Source organism: Ciconia boyciana, chromosome 10 (genome assembly GCF_034638445.1).
Source record: "Ciconia boyciana chromosome 10, ASM3463844v1, whole genome shotgun sequence".
Classification (NCBI taxonomy): Eukaryota; Metazoa; Chordata; class Aves; order Ciconiiformes; family Ciconiidae; genus Ciconia; species Ciconia boyciana.
Window position 1 is genome coordinate 26,737,901 of NC_132943.1, and position 20,618 is coordinate 26,758,518.

Sequence of the window (20,618 nt, forward strand, 5' to 3'; positions counted from 1 at the left end):
TTAGATATCTGTCTAGAAAAGGATAACAGTGTTTCCTGCACCTTTTAATTTTTTTTTCAAATCCATTCTAATTGGTGAAGAAACTATTCACGCACAAAAGTCCCATATAAAGAAACAATAGAAGTCCATTAAAATACTTAACGTCTAGAAGCTTCTTATTAAAATTTTCTCCTGAGACTACAGATAGTAGTGGAATATTCAAAAGGAACTGAACAAGAAGTAAAACATACTTTAAATGTGGGGAACTTAAAACATTTTAGGACTAGGCTTCTGATTAATTGCCTCCTTGAATTTCTGAGTTCTCTAATTTTGATACGGTCTATTTATTCTGCTGCCCAGAGAGGTTTCCATAAGGAACCAATTAAGTTTCAGATACACAAGAAGTGACTACATTTTTTTACTGCTTTACCAAATTGAAAGCTTAAGTCTACACAAAATTAAAATATTGCCATAGCTAATTTAATTGTTCCCCTGTACTGCATAATTAAAATAGCATTTGTGAACTGATTTAAAATTTTCAGTGCACTTGAACTATATAATAAAGAAATCCAACATAGAAGTATCTCTGCTGAAGCTAAGTCTGCTGAAAACCTTCATCTTGCTTTAGCTTACTTTTCTTCCCCCAATGGTGTCTAAATACCATAATGCTTTGTGAGCAGCAATCACTGCGAGCACTATGCCAAGTGACCCCAGTACCCCAGCAAACTGCTAGACCAGGAGTTCAGCATGACAGTAGTACTGTCTTCATACTCAGGAGATCTGAAGTGTTGTAAGTCATGGTATTACACTGACTGGTTTTGCTTATACAAGAGAATCTCTAGGCAAGCTCCACCTTGAAGGAAAAAAAAAAAAGTCAAGTGCTGTTAAAACCACTTTGGTAGTAAAAAAAAAAAAAAATGTAATAAGGACCATATTTGGTCCCATAAATTGTTATTTTTGTTGCCTGCTGAAATATAACAGGATCTATATTGCACAGATCCTTGCTTTCTAGGGAGATACTCATGCCATCTGCTGGAAAGTTACAGAACTTAGCAAGTAATTTTTTCAGTAGCATTTTATTTTGCTGGTTTTTAGGTGTTAAATTCTTGTACTTGTTCTTTTGTAAAGATCTGTAGGTAAATGTAATATAGTTCAAAGGCACTTAAGTCAGGTGGTCTGGCAACTGACAGCACCTTTTTGTGCACTAAGAAGGTATTAAACAAATTACCAGCGTAATTTGGTACTGATTATGTGGGCTTAACCCTTTCAAGTGAAACACCAGCTCAGTTTATCCAGTCAGTTAACACTTAAGACTTCTTTTCTCCCCTCAACTGACTGGTTAATTATACTAATTTTATGATATGGTTGACTGTGACAAGAAACAAATTAAAATCAGATCAGTTCATGTGGATTACAGAAACATCGAAATCATCTGCATATGATTCTAGATTTCTGGATTGAAATTAGTGAGATAATTCCACATTTTCAGTTCCTTGGACAAGTCTCTAGTTTGCACACACCTTAGGTCAGCCTATAAATGCATCTTTAGACACCCCATAATTACAGCTATTCAACATTCCTGCAGGCATAACGTAGGACAACTATTTAATAATAAAACAAAAATCATTATGGAGTTACCTACTAAGTACAAAAAGCATCCTGCATCCTCAAAGGTTATGCAGAAAGCAGGACTGTCCTCTAGATTTTACTATTAAATAATCTCCAGGTTCATATCAATACAGTGTAAGGAAAAAATACAATATTTAAGCATCAAGATTCTCAGCTATATATGGCTAATATTTGCCTGCTCTGTTATTTGCCTGCTCCATGGCTAAGACCCATTCTGAAGAAACAGAACTCATCTTGCATATGAAGTAAACTATCTTGCTATTCACTCCAGGTGAAGATACAGCAAAGCAACTGCAGAACACAGAGCTGAATAAGCTACCTTGAAACTGCTCCCCATGTTGAGGCTTGTGATGTCCTTAGGCAAACTTACAGACACCTTTAGTCTGCTGGGGATGGACAACTCAAACAGAAGCAGAACAGAGCGTGGTAGTTAGCAGCAGAGAGCAGAGTTAAGCTAGAGTTATAGGGACAGGAAAAGCAATTAAAACCCCATAAAAGTAGAGCATTATATCTTTACATCCCTTAATATTTTTTCTGGCACAGAATTCTACCTTCCAACCATAGATGAACCTGCTCTGCAGATAAATCAGCAAATGAGGCTTCTGCCAGTAAGAGTCTTGATTTATTTATTTATTTACAAGGGTCAGAGGGTGTATAATTAGAGAGAGAAGGGGTAACACAAAGAAAGTGTGTTCTCGTGATTGAGAAAATGGGGAAACTGGAGGAATAATTTTGTCTCTGACGCCAACAACGAGTTTGTATATGATTCAGGGGGGGTCACTTAAGAACAAAGGTCATCATAGATGGATACTAGGCAATCGGGGGGGGGATTTTTTTGGTTATGTTTGTTCATTTGTTTTTTAAAACAGTGCCTGAGTCATGGTGAAGGTTCAAGTCTGACCTCGTTCCAGTAAGGTATAAAGGTGGGCTAAGGTCAGGCTAGAAAAGTCCTTTTGTTCTTCTATGGAGGATCCTGCATAGCGAAGGCAGATGGGATGACTCGTCATTATCGTTATGTGGCTCTGTGCTAAGGGGTACGGAAGGTTACAGCCCTGGCACTCCCCAGAGGTAGGCTTGAACCTGCATGTGAGCAAGGATTTTCATCTGCACAACTTGGTGAGACAACGCAGGATTTTTTTTATTCAGGTGCTGACTCAGGCATAATGTATGCACAGCATGTTTTTCATTTATTGGTTGCCCAAAATGAAAGAGTGCCAGAGCTGCAGAAATGCTGAAAATTCACGAGAACACTCATGTGCCAAGTCCAAAAGTGCCCAGTACTGGAGGGGCAGGGGAAATACCTTAGGGTTCTTCACTTGGATGTGCAAAATTAGTGAATGTTTTCTCAACATGGCAATGTTAATGTAGTTGCACTCCTGTTCTCTGACCTGTGGCATGAGGATGATACAAACAGCTGCCACAGCGTTTATGGTGGATTATAGGGTGTTAGAGTAACAGAAATACCACATAAACATATCAAATGAAAATATTCGTTCTCAAAATTAGTGCTAGGATCAGATTGAGTATGATCTATGACCACATACTAAGCAAGAGAAACACAAATACATGTTGAATAAACAGTGCCAGCTGAGCTTAATAACCTGTAGAAAAAATAGTATCCTGTCAAGCAGTTATAAGACATATACAGGATAAATCTAAATCAAGACCGAATGGGCAATTTTAATTTAAGCATTTCCTTAGCTTTTCCTTCCCTTTAAAACCTTTCAAGTTCTGTTAATGTGTTTTGATTGAGTAAATATGTACAGGGTTTTTTTGTTAGTGCAGTGTAATATGAGTTACAGTCAGACTGAATTGCAGCATTTCACATGATTTCAGTTCAAAGTCTGTGTATGACAGACGGTATTTTTCAGCACCCTCTAGAGTAAGCAGAAAAATCTGGCAGCCTTTCCTTTCATCTTAGATAGCTGAGGTAATATACTCCTGTTTTTACCTTTTTATTTGACTTCCTCTGAACATTTAAAAATAGTTATGGAAGTATTGGAAAGAACTAAATTGAAATATGTTAAATTATTAAATAAGTGATCATATTATAAAAACAGTCCTTAAAATGCTTTCACATGAAAACCCTACTTCAGAAAAAAGCCAACCAAACAAAAGTTTTTACCTGGCAACCAGGGATAATATTCATATTAAAGTGTAGTTTTACAAGCCTGTGGCTGATGTTTTACCTCCTGTAACTGCAAAAGGAGTCTCTGGAAGATGTGCTACAAGGCTTAGCAGTTGTACGCTCACCACTCTTGCAAGAAAATCAAGTCATCGTTTACGTGAGGGTGGGTCGGCTCCTGCTGCCTCCCTCGCAGATCCTCCACGGTGCTGTCTGCTGACTCTCTTTTTCCCTTTACAATTTTATATCTTTTTACACTGGTGTTTTCCATCTTGGATCTTTGAGCTGCTCCTTAATCCTATATCAATAATCTCACTTCTGTCTGCAATTTTACTTTTATTATTTTGCATAATTCTCACAATTTAGCGAATTTCTCAGTAGTCTGAGCAAAATACATGCAGCTGGCCTGTCTCAAAACTAGCCCTTGGGTCACAGACAGCTGAGTCCATAGGAGAATAACAACATACAATGAAAGCCCACTGCTGTTTCCCCCCTGCGCCCAGCCATCTCTAATCTTACACTTTGGGGCAGGTGTTTCCGAAGACCTCCACACCACTTACTCCCCAGCTGAGCTTTCACAGGTAGGTTATGCAGCCACTGTTGAAAGGCAATACCGTCTCAGCAGACCTACCAGCTTTCACATATGTGTATTCCAGGCGGTCTCCCGGAGCGCATCTGGGCTGCTTTGTTGGTTGTTGGTAAAACAGTAGAATTCAGCTGCAGCAAAGGCCCAATAAACAGTAATACATGAATAACTCCTAACGGGAAGCTGAGCGTTGCAGAAGTTACCTTCTTCTGTTTCTAAGATTGCAAATTTTGTTTTCAAACAGTGGCACTAAACTGCCAAGGAAAGGGCAACCATTTCCCTATCAGTTTACACTGGTAATTCATTATTCATCATACAGAATTAGAGAGCTTAACTGAAGGTCTTTGAGAGAAGTCTCTAGCAATATACCATAGAAGCTTGGTAGCTAAGATGCTGTTGATTCTTTCCAAGTAAAATACAACTTGATCAAAAAAACAGTTTAACAGCTTTTTTTTTTTTTAAGCCATGTTAATTTGCTTGAAAAAACATTGTAAAAAGAATTGAACATGGGCTTGACCCCTGGAAGTTACATTTGATAAGGAGCTTTTTATTATTATCATTACTAATGTCGTAATATGTTTGCTGCTGCAACTAAAAACTTTGTTAAACAGGTTGGTGATGGAGGAAGACTAGTTCCAGTGCCCAGTCTCAGTGAAGCTGATAAATACCAACCTCTGAGCGTTGTGATTAAGAAAAGAAAATGTTTGCTTTCAAAAAAATCTAAATTTGCCTCAACACCTTTCACATTAAAAGACATTCTTCAAGGGGAGAAAGAAATTTCTGCAGGTAAGATTTCTGTCTTTCTTCAAAGTGGAAAAATACATGTTTTCTAGTAAATAGAGAACAGCAGACATAGTTTAAACTGTGCAGGTGTATGATGGTTCTTTAGTACATGGGTAATAAAATTTGTCTTGCTTAGTCATGTAATAAATATTTAAGAAAAAAGTACAAGTCAAACTGGTAAAAAAAAAAGAAAAAAAGGACTTTCTGGACAAAAAGTAAAAAAAGAAAAGTCAATTATACTAAAAAGCCTTGATATTTTCTGAACTAATACGAAACAAATTCAGTTAAGCCTTGTGTTTTTTCACAAAGCGCCACAGATTCCTGATAGATGTATTGATGCATGTTGATTAATTTCTACTTAAAGTTTGTTTTTAATGTTCACCTTTCCCTGTATACTCACTTCTAAGTATGTAAGAGTGGCCTCAGTTCTGCAGCTGTTCCATGCTCGTAATCCCTGGTGCTGAACTGGGCTCTGCACAGGCAGAAGCATTTGACAACAGCTATCTGACTGAAGTAATTGGATTTCCGTAAGATTTTTTTCCACGTTTGTAATCTTTTTTGTGTATTTAAAGAGCTTAACTGTGTTTAAATTGCCTTTGCTATGCAATATCAGATTTTTGGGGGGGGATTCTATGAGAATTAGGAGATGCAAAATTGAACTATACTGCCTATATTTTCCCGTACCTTCCTTCGAAAAGTCTGTGTAATTCTTGTCTACATGCTATGTTTTCTCAAAACAGTTTCATTGCTTTATTTTGAAAAAAGGTCCATTTTGACAAAAGTATTGATCACATTAATTGCACAATAATTGCATTAATTAAAAACTCTACTAAGACAAACCAGTATGAGCACAAGAAGACAGAAATACCGGTGGACCCCACAAAGGGGTGATTCCAGGACACAAGCATGATGCAAAAATTTGGAATCCCACTAATCCTACTAGTCTTACTCAAAAAAATTGAAAAATCTCATTAAAAACTCTGAGAAAAAGGTTGCAAAATCTCATTAAAAAGTATCACAAAACCTTACTAGTCTTTTCTGTAAAGGTTAGATGTCATGTGCAGAAAGTATTGTCCTTTAATGTAAGCAAAGAACTTTGTAATTTAATTTCCTTTTTTATGTGACAAATACAAGCATTTGTAATCTTTTTAGAATTATGAAAAATATAGAAACCTTTTTTTTAAAAAAAATAAAATAGACAAACAAGATTCATACTAGGTGACTTCATAATGTCAGTTTATCCTAAAAGCTTCAAAGGATTAAAAAAAAAAAGTAGTAAAACCCAGACTCTCAAATGTATCTGGATGCCTAATCCCTGTGTTCTACCTGCTCTATTCATTTCAATTTGGGAACCAATGCGTTCTAATATTTTTCTGTTAGTGTAACGGAAATGTATTTAAGGTTATAAAGAAAGCATTACAGAAATGCTGTAGCACCTATCCTTTGATTGTACAATAAATCAATGCAAACTTTCAAGTAAGTCAGAATTAATCTGTTGTTTTCCTTCAAAAAAACCTGACATAGTCCCTAGAATCATCAGGCATACATGGAAAGTGTGGTAAGTCTTCCTCATTGTGACATGTCAGGTAAAAGGCAAAGTTAATGTTACTGGCACACCCATGTCTCATTTGCGGATTGCAAAAATGAAGAAATGTTAGATTCATTTGTACTGCATCTAGACAAAATTCAGAATTCACTAATATTATTTTACACCTAGTGGCTTTCATTTTTTTCCTAGTTTTAATATTCTGCGTGGCCTCCACTAAGTTATTTTGTGTTTCAGAGCCTCTATCAGTAAACCCAGAACACACTACATGTCTGGTTTATACAAGTGCCAACAACATACTTACAGGTAAAAGTACTTTAGGAGAATAATGATAAGCACAGAAATGTAGAAATAGCCCTAATCACCATTTCATGCCCAGGACATATCACATGCAGGAGCATGGGCACAACTCTGCCAGAGAGAGGCACAGAAATCCCTCAGACTCCTATGCACTCTCTTTCCATTAGTCATCAGTAGTAACAGCGATAAATAAGTGCTCAATGTAGCTCTGAATTTCACACTGAAATGGTTAAGCACAGTAGGAACAGTACCATTTATTCTCTTCTTGCTGTGTAAAAATACTGCGTTCAAACTTCTCATCACACAACAGTTATCTCCTTTTACTCAGGTGTCTCGTCTTACCAGTTGCTCAACTATGAAGACAAATCAGATGTTTCGCTTAATGGTAGAAGAGGAAACCAGATAATGAATGACGTTGGTTTTGATGTTGCTGGATCAGATTCTGTTGCCTTTAAAGCTTCATTTGGCATAGTGACCAAGCATGAGGTTGAAGTACCAACATTGCTTAAAGAACTTACTACAAGGTTATATTATATATTTTGTTTTCTGGGTCCATAATTATATTTCATACAGTTAGGTTGAACCTCTGAAATGGTTAGGTTTTGATTATTTTTAGCCAATGAATAGCAGTCACCGTCTGATATTTTCCAGAGTCTCAGATCGGATCACTGGGATTAGACACATGACTTTCTGTTTAACACAGACTGTAGAATTTTTCTGAATTAATTCGTGTTTGAACTACAGTGCATCTTTCAGGGAAACAAAAAAAAAAAAAAATCCAGAGAGGAAGAGTCTATCCAAGGTCCTATCTATGTTATTCCATACTATTGAAAATTTGAAATTTACTTCGAATGACATTATCCAATTTCAGGTTTCAGAAATAGGATTTCTTTGCCTTTGCCTGATGAACTAGAGAGCCATATGTATTATTGCCAATGTGAATACTTCAAGGTTTTATGGGGTTATTACACAGCCTTTTCTTTGAAAAGCAAAGTAGGTTTATCTCCTTGAATTTTTCATAACCTTCTGTGGCTCTTCTCTAAATGCAGGTTCCATTTTTCCAACATCCCTGCTGAGCTGTGGACACTGAAACTCAACTTGGTGTTCCTGTAGTGCTAGCACAAATATCAAACACATAGAAATATGATGGGACTAATTCTAGGTGTAATTCTCTAGTTTATATTTCAAAAAATTATCCCTTGGTCACAGTGTCATTCCAGTGAATCCCAGTGTTGCATCTCAGTTAATTATTTACTACGCATGATGTGACATTTGGTATTTTCAAATATATATTGTTTCCTTGTAGTTATTTACCAAGCAGTGCATGTCATTTTGTATCTGTAATCTCTCTTGTTCTGTACCTACCTTTTTCTGGCTTATTTGTAACCTCCAAACATTATCATTAATAATTGGGGGTGGGGGAAGAGGTCCTAGTCTCCTGATAAAAATATTCAATGTTATAAGACTAAGAGCCAGTGCCTGTGGAAATTCTCCTACAAACACTTGTTTCATGATTGTTCCATGTTTATAAGTTATATAGTTTTTTCAGTTATAGTTGGCACGTATCAGTCAACCGGTTTTTAATCCATTGAGTGTATGCCGGCTTGTATAGGCATCATTTAGGCTTCTAACCAAAACATTGCATCATCATAAGCTTTATAGAAGCCCAAAGGTAGAGCATTACAGCTATTGCTTTTACTATCTATTTTCCATAAATTCTTACTGACTGACATTAATTATATCACTTTAAAAAAAATTGTTATTAATTAGGGTGTGTTGACAGTTCCTTACTGTCACTAAGAACAGTGTCAGATGGACAGACTTGGAATTTTCCAGGATGTTCCACATAGCCTCTCTTAACACTTGTACATTACTGGCTTTCATTGAATTTTTTAGTGCTTCTGTTCCCAAACACTGAAAATCAATATTAGGTTTCCAGAGGACTCCTCAGTCAGTTGTTTTACTGTTATGAGACAGAAGTTAGGTGATTTATTTACTGATTTAAAGTTACTAATTCTGTTAGCTGCTTTGTAAATTGCTAATAATCTCTGAATTTCCTTCCTGCCTCCCTCTTGATTTTAGAAAAATAAACTTTGATCATTGCCTAGTCCATCAATCAAGAAAAAGTAGGATGGAAATTTTGTGTGTGGTCATGGAAAGTATTAGAACTACAAGGCAGTGCTCATTAACTGTCCATACTGGAATGCGTGGAGAGACAATGAGGGTAAATATGTTTGACAAAGTTCTGTAACATAAATGAACAAACATAAAAAGCTTATTTTTATAAATTTTATGGTTGGATTTAGTTGCATTTTTACTGATGTAAGCTCAGAAAAAATCTGAAGTAAATCAATATTATTGCACTGATGTAAACTGAATTAAAAGCTGGTCTTTTGTTAGCATTGCTTATGTGACTGAGGCATGGGAAATGCATGAAAGGATGGCTAGACAATGAGCCATTGCTTTGGGTGAAGCCTCAGCAAAAATGTGGAATTTACTTCTTCATTTGAATCTCTAATAAACATATAACCTATCTTTCATTATTATATTAATCTTCTAGAACACATTGGAACCTCAGGTTGTTGTTATTTCAAGGGTCAGCATCTTACTCCCTGTCTTATGTTCTTCGTCCCTCTCCCTCTCTCTCTTCAGTGTGTTTGAAAAATTGAACCTACAAATCTTCTGATGTTTGCCCATTACTAGTATTTATAAATCATTCACATAACTTCCATCACTCATTGAAAATTAAGTTACTATCTCTGTATCAAACTTTATTAAAATGCAAAGTTGTTAATATAATATTCTTTAGTTGTGAAATTTGATCTTCAATTTCAAAGCTTCCTCCTGGCATTATAATTCTCAATATATACGTTTAAGATAGTATTTTGTTTATTTTTTCATTTCAATTTGTAACTTTTTTTCTTTTGATGCTTTTCTAAATTATAGTTTCACATTATTGAAGATCAGAATTCTAAAGGACGGGACAAAGCCATTGTTTTTCCTGCGCATACAACTATTGCTTTTAGTGTATTTGAACTTTATATTCATTTGGATGGTAATTTTGGTAAGTGATGTGCATTACTGTCATTACTGCTATTATTTATAATGATCTGAGTTTTTAAAACAGTTTTCTTGCTCTTGATATACATAAGCCCTGATCCCATACAATGGTATGCTTTGATTTTATGCAGATAAGTAGTCTGACTTTCGAAGGGAAACAATTCTTGAAAGGATAAACAAGGCAGGTGCTAGAAAACAGTCTGTTGTGGAAACATTTTTTAAAAGTTAAGTATGATTTTTAATTTTTTAAAAATCCTGTAGTTGCATGGAACAAAAAATCACTTCCTTATATTTCTAGCCTGTAAGGAACAGGCTTATGAGACCATCTGATCAGTTTTGCATAAGACAGGCAAGTAAAAAGACCCAAGTAAAGAAGAAAGTGTGCAGAACTTCCAAACTAAGCTAACATTTTTTTCTGTTGGGGCTTTCATTTCAGTCTGATACATCATTACCACATATGAATATCTGAAGATATTTAGGAAGAAATAATCACAATTACCGGAAACTAATTTAAAAAATTGCATAGCTCCTGTAAGTTTTTCTCCTTTGGGGGAAAGGATAGCACTTATGTATTTACATTATTTGCACTAATTAAAGTGTAGCCTATAACATTATCAACGTTATCAACATTGTAATAAACCAGAAAGTCAATTTAGGATTTGATCTAGTACTTGGTAATATCAAATGCAAATCTCCCCACTGGCTAGAGTAATGGTAGATAAAGTTTTAACCACCGGATTCACATATACTTAAATACAGGAACCTCTGTGAGAGTCACGCAACTGTTTCAGGAATTGCTGGACCCTCCATAACATTGTGGCTTTCTGTAAATGGCAAGATAAAAGACCTGGTCTGGTTAGGGAAGTAACCTCTGTGTCTGCAGATCTGTACAGCACTGTGTTTTAGAAGTTGCAAATAGCTCTGTACCCTTTGGCATACACAGTATACAACTTCCATGACAGGTACTCTGCATTGTAAAGCGTCTTTTTACTGAACTGAGAGATACCTTTACCCTTCTGTAAAAACTTTAAATATACTCCAAACCAGGCATAATTACTGGATTAAAAGTAAAAGAGATAATACAATATGGTAGTTCTTTATATTCACTTCCATAATGCTCAACATCAATTTCAGTTTTGAAGTGTTTTATTTTACCTTTATGCAATGGTAGGTACATGCAGTGTTTTTCCTAACGTCATTATCAGTGAAATAATCAATGAAGCTGATATTTGTCTTTGCATAATTAAAGAGAATTCTCAATTGAGAAAGTTTAAAACATGTTTTTTCAGTTCCTTGTAATTGATTATCCTCATATTTCACTTTAAAGGTTTTCTTTCAAGTTATGGATAGAAACTTAGGTGATACTTATTTTTATTTTTAAAAAAAGTTTTAGTAGTTGATTTGGTGTTGGAAGAGATGACTACAGAACTAACAGCCTTGCTTATTATTTTTCATTTTTAGTTTCAAATGAGATCACAGAAATGTTTCTCCTTCAGAAGCGGGGCTTCCATTTATATGATACTGACTTTCTTAGCCCCTTAACATGGCTATAAATTGTGTATAAACCAAAACAAACTCTGACGAAGTATGTTGAAAGGCACCAACATTTTAAAATTCCCATTGAATCTGTGCCACTTGATTCTACGGGCTATTACTGTCTGCAGACTTGTATTAAAAAGTGGTACTAGCCATTAAAAACATTAGCAAAGCTGAATTTAATCACTGTTAGCTTTATAGATTAGAAAGCGTATTGAACTCTGTTGTGCAATTATTGCTTTTATATTTTGTTTTTCTAAAAACTTATTTTTAATTTTTACAGAACTCTGTGTGACTCCAATTTCAAAAGGAGGATTTGAAAAAGAGAAATCTGGATCATCTTCACTGACCAAATTAAGGAGGTTAAAGAGTAATCTGTTTCATCGAAGTATGACTTTTGATATTTATATCCAAATGTCTTAGTTAATGCATGAAGAGGGTATTTTTTTTTCTTTAACTTGTGTGCAAGATGAACATTTAAAGAAGAAGATTTCTATGGAAAATGTACCTCTCAATTTCGTGTGTATTGAAATTATTGTAAAGTTATTAAAATTTATATTTGAGAATCTGACTTTCACAAATAACAAATTTATGGTATTGCTGTACATTAAAACTCTAAAGATCTTAAAATAAAAAATTATGGCTGATGATAAACTGGTATGGAGTAATTATATAACTAACTTCAGTTAACATTAAGGCTATTTCATATGCTTGCCATTTACAGCCAGGGTTATGCAATACAGGTTATAATCTATAAATAATATTTCAGGGCAAACTCTAAGTTTAAATATCAAACAATATTAATTTAAATATTAGAGTGTACTCTTTAGGCTATATGGCAGGGACATGGACAAGATACCATCATAGTTCTCTTTTCTCATTCTGATATGAACACAACATCCAACAAACCTGAGTATCACTGTATGTAGCTATATTTTCTTCAAAACAAGATCCTATACTTTTAACACTCCTTGGTCTAAGTATTTTGTAAATCTGCAAATCTGAGTGTGAAGATAAATATTGAGCAGTAAACACATCCTTCTAAAGGCTGCTCTATATAGGTGTCCTTGCTCCATTGTATCCCGTTCTTGATCAAAGGGCATTTATGGACCAAGCCTTCAGTGCTGCTCCAGTCCACACTAAGGGAATAAATCTTCAGTGGGTATGGTACATCTCAGTAGCTGTAGCTGCCTAGAAGTTTGTCATCCAATCTAAACTAATCGGTCCCTGAAGAGAGAGGAAAAAGGTAGGTAGTTCCAAAAGTGATTACTGCCTGGGGTGTTTGGATGCCCAGAAATCTTCTAGGAGGTCAAGATGGAGTCCTCCAAATTTTCTAAGCCAGAATAAGTATTGGTGGGGTTTTTGTAAATACTAGGAAAAAAGTGAATTTACAATTTTTGGAAGATAAAACTAGAAATGCAAAAATGGTTAAACAGGAAAGTATGTAGCTGTGATTTGGCACCAATTTTTCAAAAGCTTGCCTCACGCCTATCCTTTAGGTGCATTTCTAAAAATATCATATAGGTCATATACAAAAAAATTCTGGCTTTTGTCAGTGTCTTTTGTGAAATTAAAGAAAAATTTTCATCACACAGGGCTTTTGATGGGAAGTAATCTACAAGGTGGCATGTTTAGAATGGTTTCATGAATCAGTTGTTATTTCCACAGTTAGACTGACAGGTTGTTTTGTAAACAGTTCATAATGTAATGACAAATCATTGCTTCCTTTTTTTGTGTGTTCTTTTTCAGATAAAAGAGTAGTGGATACCATTGCTAACTCAGACGCTTACTTGGAGGACCTTCTTACAGATTACTATGAAAAAGCTGCGAGCATGACTGATCTCTCTACAAGCTATCTCAGAGAAGGGTCTCATATCCGAATTAATTTACTTAATAACAACATCCCCAAAGGTCCTTGTGTCCTTTGTGGAATGGGAAGTTCTAAAAGGGAGACAGTCTACGGATGCCTAGAGTGTTCTTTTAATGGACAAAAGTACATACGACTACATGCTGTGCCCTGTTTTGACCTCTGGCATAAGAGAGTAAAGTAACTGAGCTAGGTAAGTGCCTGTTGTCGCAGACATGGGCATAACTGTGCCACAAACTTTTCAGAATTAGTAAATATGACTCAAATTGTTGAAATGCAAAATAGTGAAAGTGCAAAACACTTTATTACACTATTATCTTCAAATTATTTGCTTCACAGTCAATGACGTTGAAAATGCCCTTGTGCATTCCCTGACGTTGCTGCTTTTCTTTCTAGAACCTTCTCCTTTCATTATCATGACAATGAAAAATATACTTTTAAACTGTATTTTCATAATGTCAAAATACACGCTATAACTTACTTTAAGTTGTTTACACAAACTTGTTGTTAAACCCCAGAATGTTGCCGTTATCTGCACTGGCATATGATGGTAAAATGAGAATATTTGTTAATAATTTAGTGTTCTCATGAATGTTTAATTGAAGTATCAGATTAAAAAACATGCTAAAACTTAGCTCAGTCTAATGTTTCATTTACAAAAGGGAACAACTAAAACTAGGGATAGGCGTTTTATATTAGGATGCCATTACCACATGTCAACAGTTTGTTTAGATTACTAAAAAGTATCAGCCAGTCCACCTTCTGCAGTTGGATTTTAGGTCACAGCTGCTCTTGACTTTCTTTTATGCGTTCAGAAAAAATTGCTTAGCAGAAAATGTTTTGGAAGCTTATGAAAATAACAGAACTACATCCTTCCAACAAGACTTCAGGGGTGGTCTTTAACCGGTAGATCTCAACCACAGAAAATTAAGTCTGTGTTGTTGAGAATGTAAACACCAGAGGGCACTACAGAATTGTGTCCCATACTAAGAGTGGGCGTGCTGTTGGTTAATACACTGTTGAAGCTCTCCCCATGCTATTTTAAACTGGGAAAACAACGAAAAAATGTTTTTTCTACCTTTTAGAATGATTCTAAGGATAACTCAGGTATGGAAGCTTTTTCACCTGTGCTGCAACTTTCACTGTGTATATCTGATTATTACATGTTGAAATGAATACAGCCATTGCTTTTCACATGAGAAGAGTGGAGTATGTTACGCAAGTATTATGATGATATCTGCATAAGCAGAACAGCTAACTAGCCTGAAGTACTGTTTATATTAACTATTGCTACTTCTTTGCATTTTTCCAAAGTGAAGAAGACCAGAACGATGCTGAAACAATTACTTATGTTTATATAGAGTATCTCCCATCCTCTTCCACCTCATCCAAGTAAATCATGATAGTGTAGATTTTTAACTTGGCGTTGCTGAATAAATTGGCTAACTTAATAATTTTACTAAGTCAAAGTTTAAAAAAGCACTTAAAATATTGCTTTTTCATAAACACCAAATTATTAATGTTCATATTACATCAAAGAGGTTATTTTAAGTTGCTTGAAAAACATTTGTGTTTTTATCTTGATATTCCATAGACAGTGTTCCTTTATTTTAAGGCCTTTTATAGTTAAATTTGCTGCAAACGGCAACTCCTCAAGAAGCTAGCCTAGGAGCGTGCAGAGGTTTAACAGAGCTACCTTCTGGGATTCTGTTTTCCCCTTCTATTTTGCAGAGGATTAAGAAGTATTCATCAGTTATGTTCTAACTATGTCAACAGATATTGGAATCATTTTTGAGTGCTTGATAGGACAGAAATAATTATTTTCATCAGTATTTTACACAATGAGAAAGACTACTGAGCAATACTGTAGATTAGGACATGACGCAGGAACCACTAACAATAGATGACGGTGTTTTCCAATTTTATTTCTTTCTTTTAAAATATCTAACACATTTTATTAGTTGAATGTTAAAAATAAGATTTTTTACAGTCACCTTAAGAGATATAAAAAGATGCCACTATAAAAAAAATACAAAAAAATTTTGGGAAAAAAGTATTATTATTTAAAATTCAGTGTCCAGCCAAAGATTTTTTTAAGTACTTAAAGTTCATCGTGCTGGTAGACATTGTACTCCTTTGCTGATATGAAACCATCTCCATCATGGTCATTCTTCTTAAATATATCAGCTAAGATTTCATCATGGACTGAGGGATGACGTTTTTTGCCATCTCTTGCAAATTCTTCTTTCAAATACTGGCTTATCTAGAATAAAAGAAAAAAGTTCCAACCATTGTGGCTTTTACACCAGTACTCAACAGCTATCTTCAAGGACACTTGGGGTATATATGTAAGTCATTGTGATTCCAGTGCAGACACATCTAAAGTGTGTTTCCCAGCAAGTCTGAGACATACTAATGTATTGATCAAAGCAAATTTCAACATTGCACAGTGTAGTTTATGTAAGCATACAGAAGCTTTACATGATGAACTGCAGCAGAGCCAGCTCATGTAAAGATGGCATTGATGCAACTATGCCTACAGTTTTATAAACTATTTATTCCAAATAAGTTACATCATATTACCTCAAGTTCAGAGAGTTTCTTGTCACTGTCCTTGTCTATTTGATTAAATGCTTCAACACTGCGAGGTCCCCTATTTACTGCATAAAGTTCAATCTCAAAGATCAATGTTGCATTGGGTGGAATCTTGCCCTGTGCTATGAATAAAAGAAAAAAAAGCATTTAAGAAATCAGACACTGTGGTCAGCAATCATACATATGATACATTCACACATAAAGCATCTTTTCTTATTACAAAAGGCTGTGTTAATATTCAGATTAAACTCTGAATTTAAATATTATACAGCTAGACAAGAATATTGTTCAGATTATGTTGATAAATTATTTTGAGAGAGATTTGCAAACAATATACTTCCCTGAAACAAAATTATATTGCTCATATCAATTCAGGTACTTTTAAAAATTAAGAGAAGGGTTTGTTTTATGAAAAACAAGTATTTCTCAAGTTCTCACTCCTTCACATACTGTCATGTGATGGGGCTTATTGAGAGACTGATTCTAACGCGTATGCCTTCATTAAATATCCAAAATCTGATTTGAAAGATTACAGTAATAGACCAATGTTCATATATATTTTCTGTCTGAAGAAACGAGAAGGCAATACCAGATTTTACCAACTTACTATGAATTATACCTATGGTTAAAGGACTTCATATAAAATAGTGTTTAAAACATACATCTCATTAGAAAGAAGCAATAGAATGTAAGTCATCTGATCCACCAAAAAGAAAAAAACACAACCAAAAAACAAACAAAACCCCCACTACTGGAATATTTTGTCTGGTCCCTGAAGAAAAAAAACATGTTAGACTTCATTATTCCTTTGTCAAAACATTTTCTGATATGTGATGTAAAAACACCACTGCCTATAAACACAGGTCATTGTATCAAGCATCTGGCAAAAAAAAAGGGAACTGAAGAGAGACAGTAACAAACTAATGAGGTCTGAAAGTAAAGCCAAAAAAGCATCAAGAAATCATGCAGTGTAAAATTAAAATGTAAACATGCAAGTTGCTTCTATTCATAGCCAAAGCCAGTGAGCATGACATTGTAACCTCGGAATTTTGACAGAATTTTGAGCTTGTGCCCATCCTTCATAAACTGAAGAAAAACTAAAGAATCTACTTTGTTTATAAACAGAAGGTAAACAAAACTATTACTCGCGCTACTCATCTAAAATATCCATAGTAAAAACAGGTTTCAGAGTTCAAAAGATTTTAATCTTACAAGCTTTAAAAATGTAGAAGTTTTAAATATATCTGAATATAAATCATGGTTTATATACTACTTATGAAAGAAAGATACGATACTAGAATTCAGTGCCGGTAGTTCACAAATATACATACCAACAAAGGAAAGATATGTAAAGATTTAGAAAGCCACATGCATCTTTTCTAATTCAAGATTAGGCAGGCATCTTCCCCAGCATGCAGGAATATGCTGAGACAGAGAACAGGGATGCTGTAGGAAAATAATACTTTCTTGAAGTGCTACCTAGAACAAACAGTTAAGAGTAGTATTAGAGTTAAAGACATACTTTTATTTGTGTCAGTGTTTTTCCTTGTTGTTATGAGACTTACTTATTAAACATGTTCAAGGGGAAAAACTTATTCCTACTAAACTTCACTGGCTACAATGGAATTGTATGAAAGACAAAACTGGTGCATGGAATTCTGACATAATATCACTACCAAACAATTATTATAGAGCAGGAGCTACCTTTTCACAGAAACTACTATACCCAAGTCAGAGCTGAATTTAAGTTATCTACAATTAAGAGTGCCAAAACACTGCATAAAACTCTGACTGGAACTTTTTTTTTGTTAAAGTAGACTGCACACTTAAGCATCATAAATTCAAATCAGATTTCATGCATTGTGCTGTTGCAATTATGTAATGTGATGATATTGTCCATTAACTATCCAGAATGTAAGCAGTATTCTAAACAAATTATTTCTACTTAGATTAATTCTGCGGCATGCACTGGATTACATTCCATTTTGCTCAGAAGATGCAGAATGTCATTAAAAGGCTAAGCAGGTAGGAGTCAAATAATAGAAACTAAACATGAATAGCATGTAATAGATTAAGACAAAAAATGCTGATATGAATAATGAAGATCTTCCTTTTGCTGTCAGTTTTTCGTATTATGGCAATACTTGTAAAAACACATCGGGTGCCAGGTACTGAATTCTAATGCAAGCTGCAAGGCCTGGGTGTGGGTCTATGATGAGGACTACTTAAACTGCATAGAAATAAGCAGGATTAGGCTGCACAGCTGCAGTCATCACCTTCAGTGCCTCCAAAAATAATGGAGCACGAATTCTTACAGTCATTTACAATACTGTATGTTTGAAAGGGTAAAACAGAGGAAAGACAACGTTTAGTATTAAAACTTTTTTTTACCATATCCTTGCTGTCCATATGCTAATGACGGAGGAATGATCACTTTCCGTTTTTCTCCAGGACACATATTCATCATAGCAATATCTAACCCTTTTATGACTTGTCCAACACCCAGAACGAACCATTTTGGATGACCTTCATTTTGCGTCCGACTATTAAAAAGAATTGTGAGTGAATAACAGTGAATTTAGTATTTTTTTATATCTAAAAATAACTCTAAATTAGCAGTCAGTAAAAACGTACATTAGATTATTAGAACACAAGAACGTTTCGAGTGCAAGAATATAAAGTATTAACACTGCTTTTCTGCTACATTTATAATTAATTTAAGGTCAAATCTTGAGATGTGTAAGGGGCAACCTCCTTTTCAAATCAAAAAAAGTAAAAAACACTAATTATTACAAAAACACCCAGTCTTCCTGATCATATACGCTGCATGCCAGAAACAAGGTGCCACTGCAGGAAGTCTGCAAGAAGAGGAGCGCCGGGAGCAATTCACTGCTAGGAAGCGAAAATGTCTTCAGGACTTCACATCATGGTAGGATGGGATGCAACGGTGCGTGCAGGTGTGTGTTGGGGGAACCTGGCAATCTTGGCTACAGTACTGTGTGCTCACCCACCGCTCTGTTCAGTTTAGATATTCAGTGCTTGAGCCAGCTTCTGGTTGTATGAGGTGTCCCCAGTATGGGAGCTACAGTGAACAGCGACTGAGCAGCATGTAGCTCCAAAGTCAGAGGGCAACACTATATGTGCCAAAATCAGCCACTTCAACAGGCAAAAACATCCAATTAAAATGATACTGTTAAATGTAGTATTATCCTATATTGATTTTTTTCTTAAATAATACAAGTGGGGGAACAAATCTAGATTTTGTAATAAACTAGGCTACTGTCTGATCTGTCCAAATATGGGTAAGGAATGAGCCAGGTACCTGCAGGAAAGAAAAGATGCCCCTCCATAGTTCTGCATAAGTGAGTCCTGCCTCACTAGTAGGATGCACCACCATTAAAAGCAAGGCACTGTAAAAATAAAGCTTTTGTACAACGGTTTCTGTGCAAAGCAAGGTAAGCCAAGCTGAAACTGCCTGAAGATGGATGGGACAAAGTAAAAAAGCAAAAGCCTAAATGGTAACATTGGGGCAAAGAGGAAGGCAGCACAAATTGAGGAGGGAAGAAGCAACAGGGAAGGGACATAAAGACTGCAAACCACTAGCGTAATGTGGCTGCCCTGCACAATGCCAACTATGTAGAAGTGCATGCTGTGTTCAAGTTTCTGTCTAAAATAGTCAGTCTGCATCCCTACCAGGAGCTCCTCCTCCAAGCCCGAGTTTTTCTGCACAGATTACAGCACAGAACATGGCAGGTGATAAGACGGTGGGGTTTTTTTTGCCCTGCCAAAGGGGTTCTCCATGTGAGGTGTGGGCTATAGGCTCTCAGCCACCCTCCCACACGGTCCCCTTTGTTGGCGATGGCCACCAGTCTCAAGCATGGCTTTGGTTTCCAGCTTACCTCAGCGCTGGTCCCTCTTGACCCTACGTAAATCTTACATCCTTCAACACTCGGCTGAGGAAAAATAAAGGCTGAGATGGGGCGAAATTACTAATGCTAACGTGATTAACGTGGACCCGAAGCTGTGCCCACGCTGGGAGAGCAGCGGGCCTCGCTTACCCGGTTGAGGGTGACCTCAGCCGGGCAAGCGGGACCCGCTGCTCCTGGGGCCGGGCAGGCTGTGCCACGTACACCGCCGGGCTAGGGCCTACCTTCCCTTCCACCCTACCCGGTGCCCTGGGGGCCCACCTGCAGTAAAACTTGGATCCGTCGCTGGCCAGGAAACCGTCGTAGTGTGCGTTCAGCAGGTCCCCCTTCTTGCTCGTCGGGCTGCAGACCTCGGGGAGGTGCAGCACCTCTATTTTAACCTCCTCCGCCGCCGCCGCCGTGCCGCCTTGGGCCTGCGCCGGGGCCGCTAGCAAGGCCAGCGGCAGGAGGAGCAGGGTCAAGCCGCGGCCCATGTCGCTTCGAGGAGGCCGCCGGCGTGGCACTGTCCCCGCCGGGCCGAGGGGCGGAGGGCGGGGGGGCCGGGGGGCTGAGCCTGCGCTGCGGCACTGTCTCAGCCTCTCCGGACGCAGGCACGGGCGCGGCCCAGGCAGCCGCGGGGCGGGCGGTTCTGCGGGCCGGCCCCCTCCGCTCAGGAAGTGAAAGGGACGTCAGGACACAACCACGGG

At 36.6% G+C, this 20,618-nt stretch overlaps 2 protein-coding genes across 3 annotated transcripts in view; one reads left to right on the forward strand and one right to left on the reverse strand.

The window, feature by feature from the left end:
• LOC140657292 (oxysterol-binding protein-related protein 6-like) overlaps nucleotides 1–13,957 on the forward strand; it is a 129,610-nt gene extending 115,653 nt beyond the window's left edge. The window contains exons 27-32 of one of the 2 annotated variants that reach the window (XM_072874089.1): nucleotides 4,931–5,105; nucleotides 7,277–7,472; nucleotides 9,031–9,172; nucleotides 9,895–10,012; nucleotides 11,828–11,932; nucleotides 13,294–13,957. In XM_072874089.1, coding sequence (XP_072730190.1) covers nucleotides 4,931–5,105; nucleotides 7,277–7,472; nucleotides 9,031–9,172; nucleotides 9,895–10,012; nucleotides 11,828–11,932; nucleotides 13,294–13,595 — 1,038 coding nt within the window. In that variant the 3' untranslated portion in view covers nucleotides 13,596–13,957. Of the gene's footprint in view, nucleotides 1–4,930; nucleotides 5,106–6,320; nucleotides 6,955–7,276; nucleotides 7,473–9,030; nucleotides 9,173–9,894; nucleotides 10,013–11,827; nucleotides 11,933–13,293 lie in introns of those variants that run through there. The other variant, XM_072874091.1, reaches the window with a different exon arrangement.
• Nucleotides 13,958–15,317: 1,360 nt separating this feature from the next.
• FKBP7 (FKBP prolyl isomerase 7) lies at nucleotides 15,318–20,549 on the reverse strand. The gene is made up of 4 exons (XM_072874201.1): nucleotides 20,194–20,549; nucleotides 18,398–18,549; nucleotides 15,995–16,128; nucleotides 15,318–15,674 (listed from the first exon to the last, which is right to left on the reverse strand). The coding sequence occupies exons 1-4, from the start codon at nucleotides 20,403–20,405 to the stop codon at nucleotides 15,513–15,515; spliced, it is 660 nt and encodes a 219-aa protein (XP_072730302.1). The 5' UTR covers nucleotides 20,406–20,549; the 3' UTR covers nucleotides 15,318–15,512.
• Between the last annotated feature and the right edge of the window lie 69 nt (nucleotides 20,550–20,618).

Coding starts and splice junctions, on each gene's coding strand:
- FKBP7 (XM_072874201.1), bottom strand. CDS start 20,405: ATGGGCCGCGGCTTGACCCTGCTCCTCCTGCCGCTGGCCTTGCTAGCG. Junction 18,550..20,193: donor GGATCCAAGTTTTACTGCAG/GTGGGCCCCCAG, acceptor TCTTTTTAATAG/TCGGACGCAAAATGAAGGTC. Junction 15,675..15,994: donor AGAAACTCTCTGAACTTGAG/GTAATATGATGT, acceptor CTTTTATTCTAG/ATAAGCCAGTATTTGAAAGA.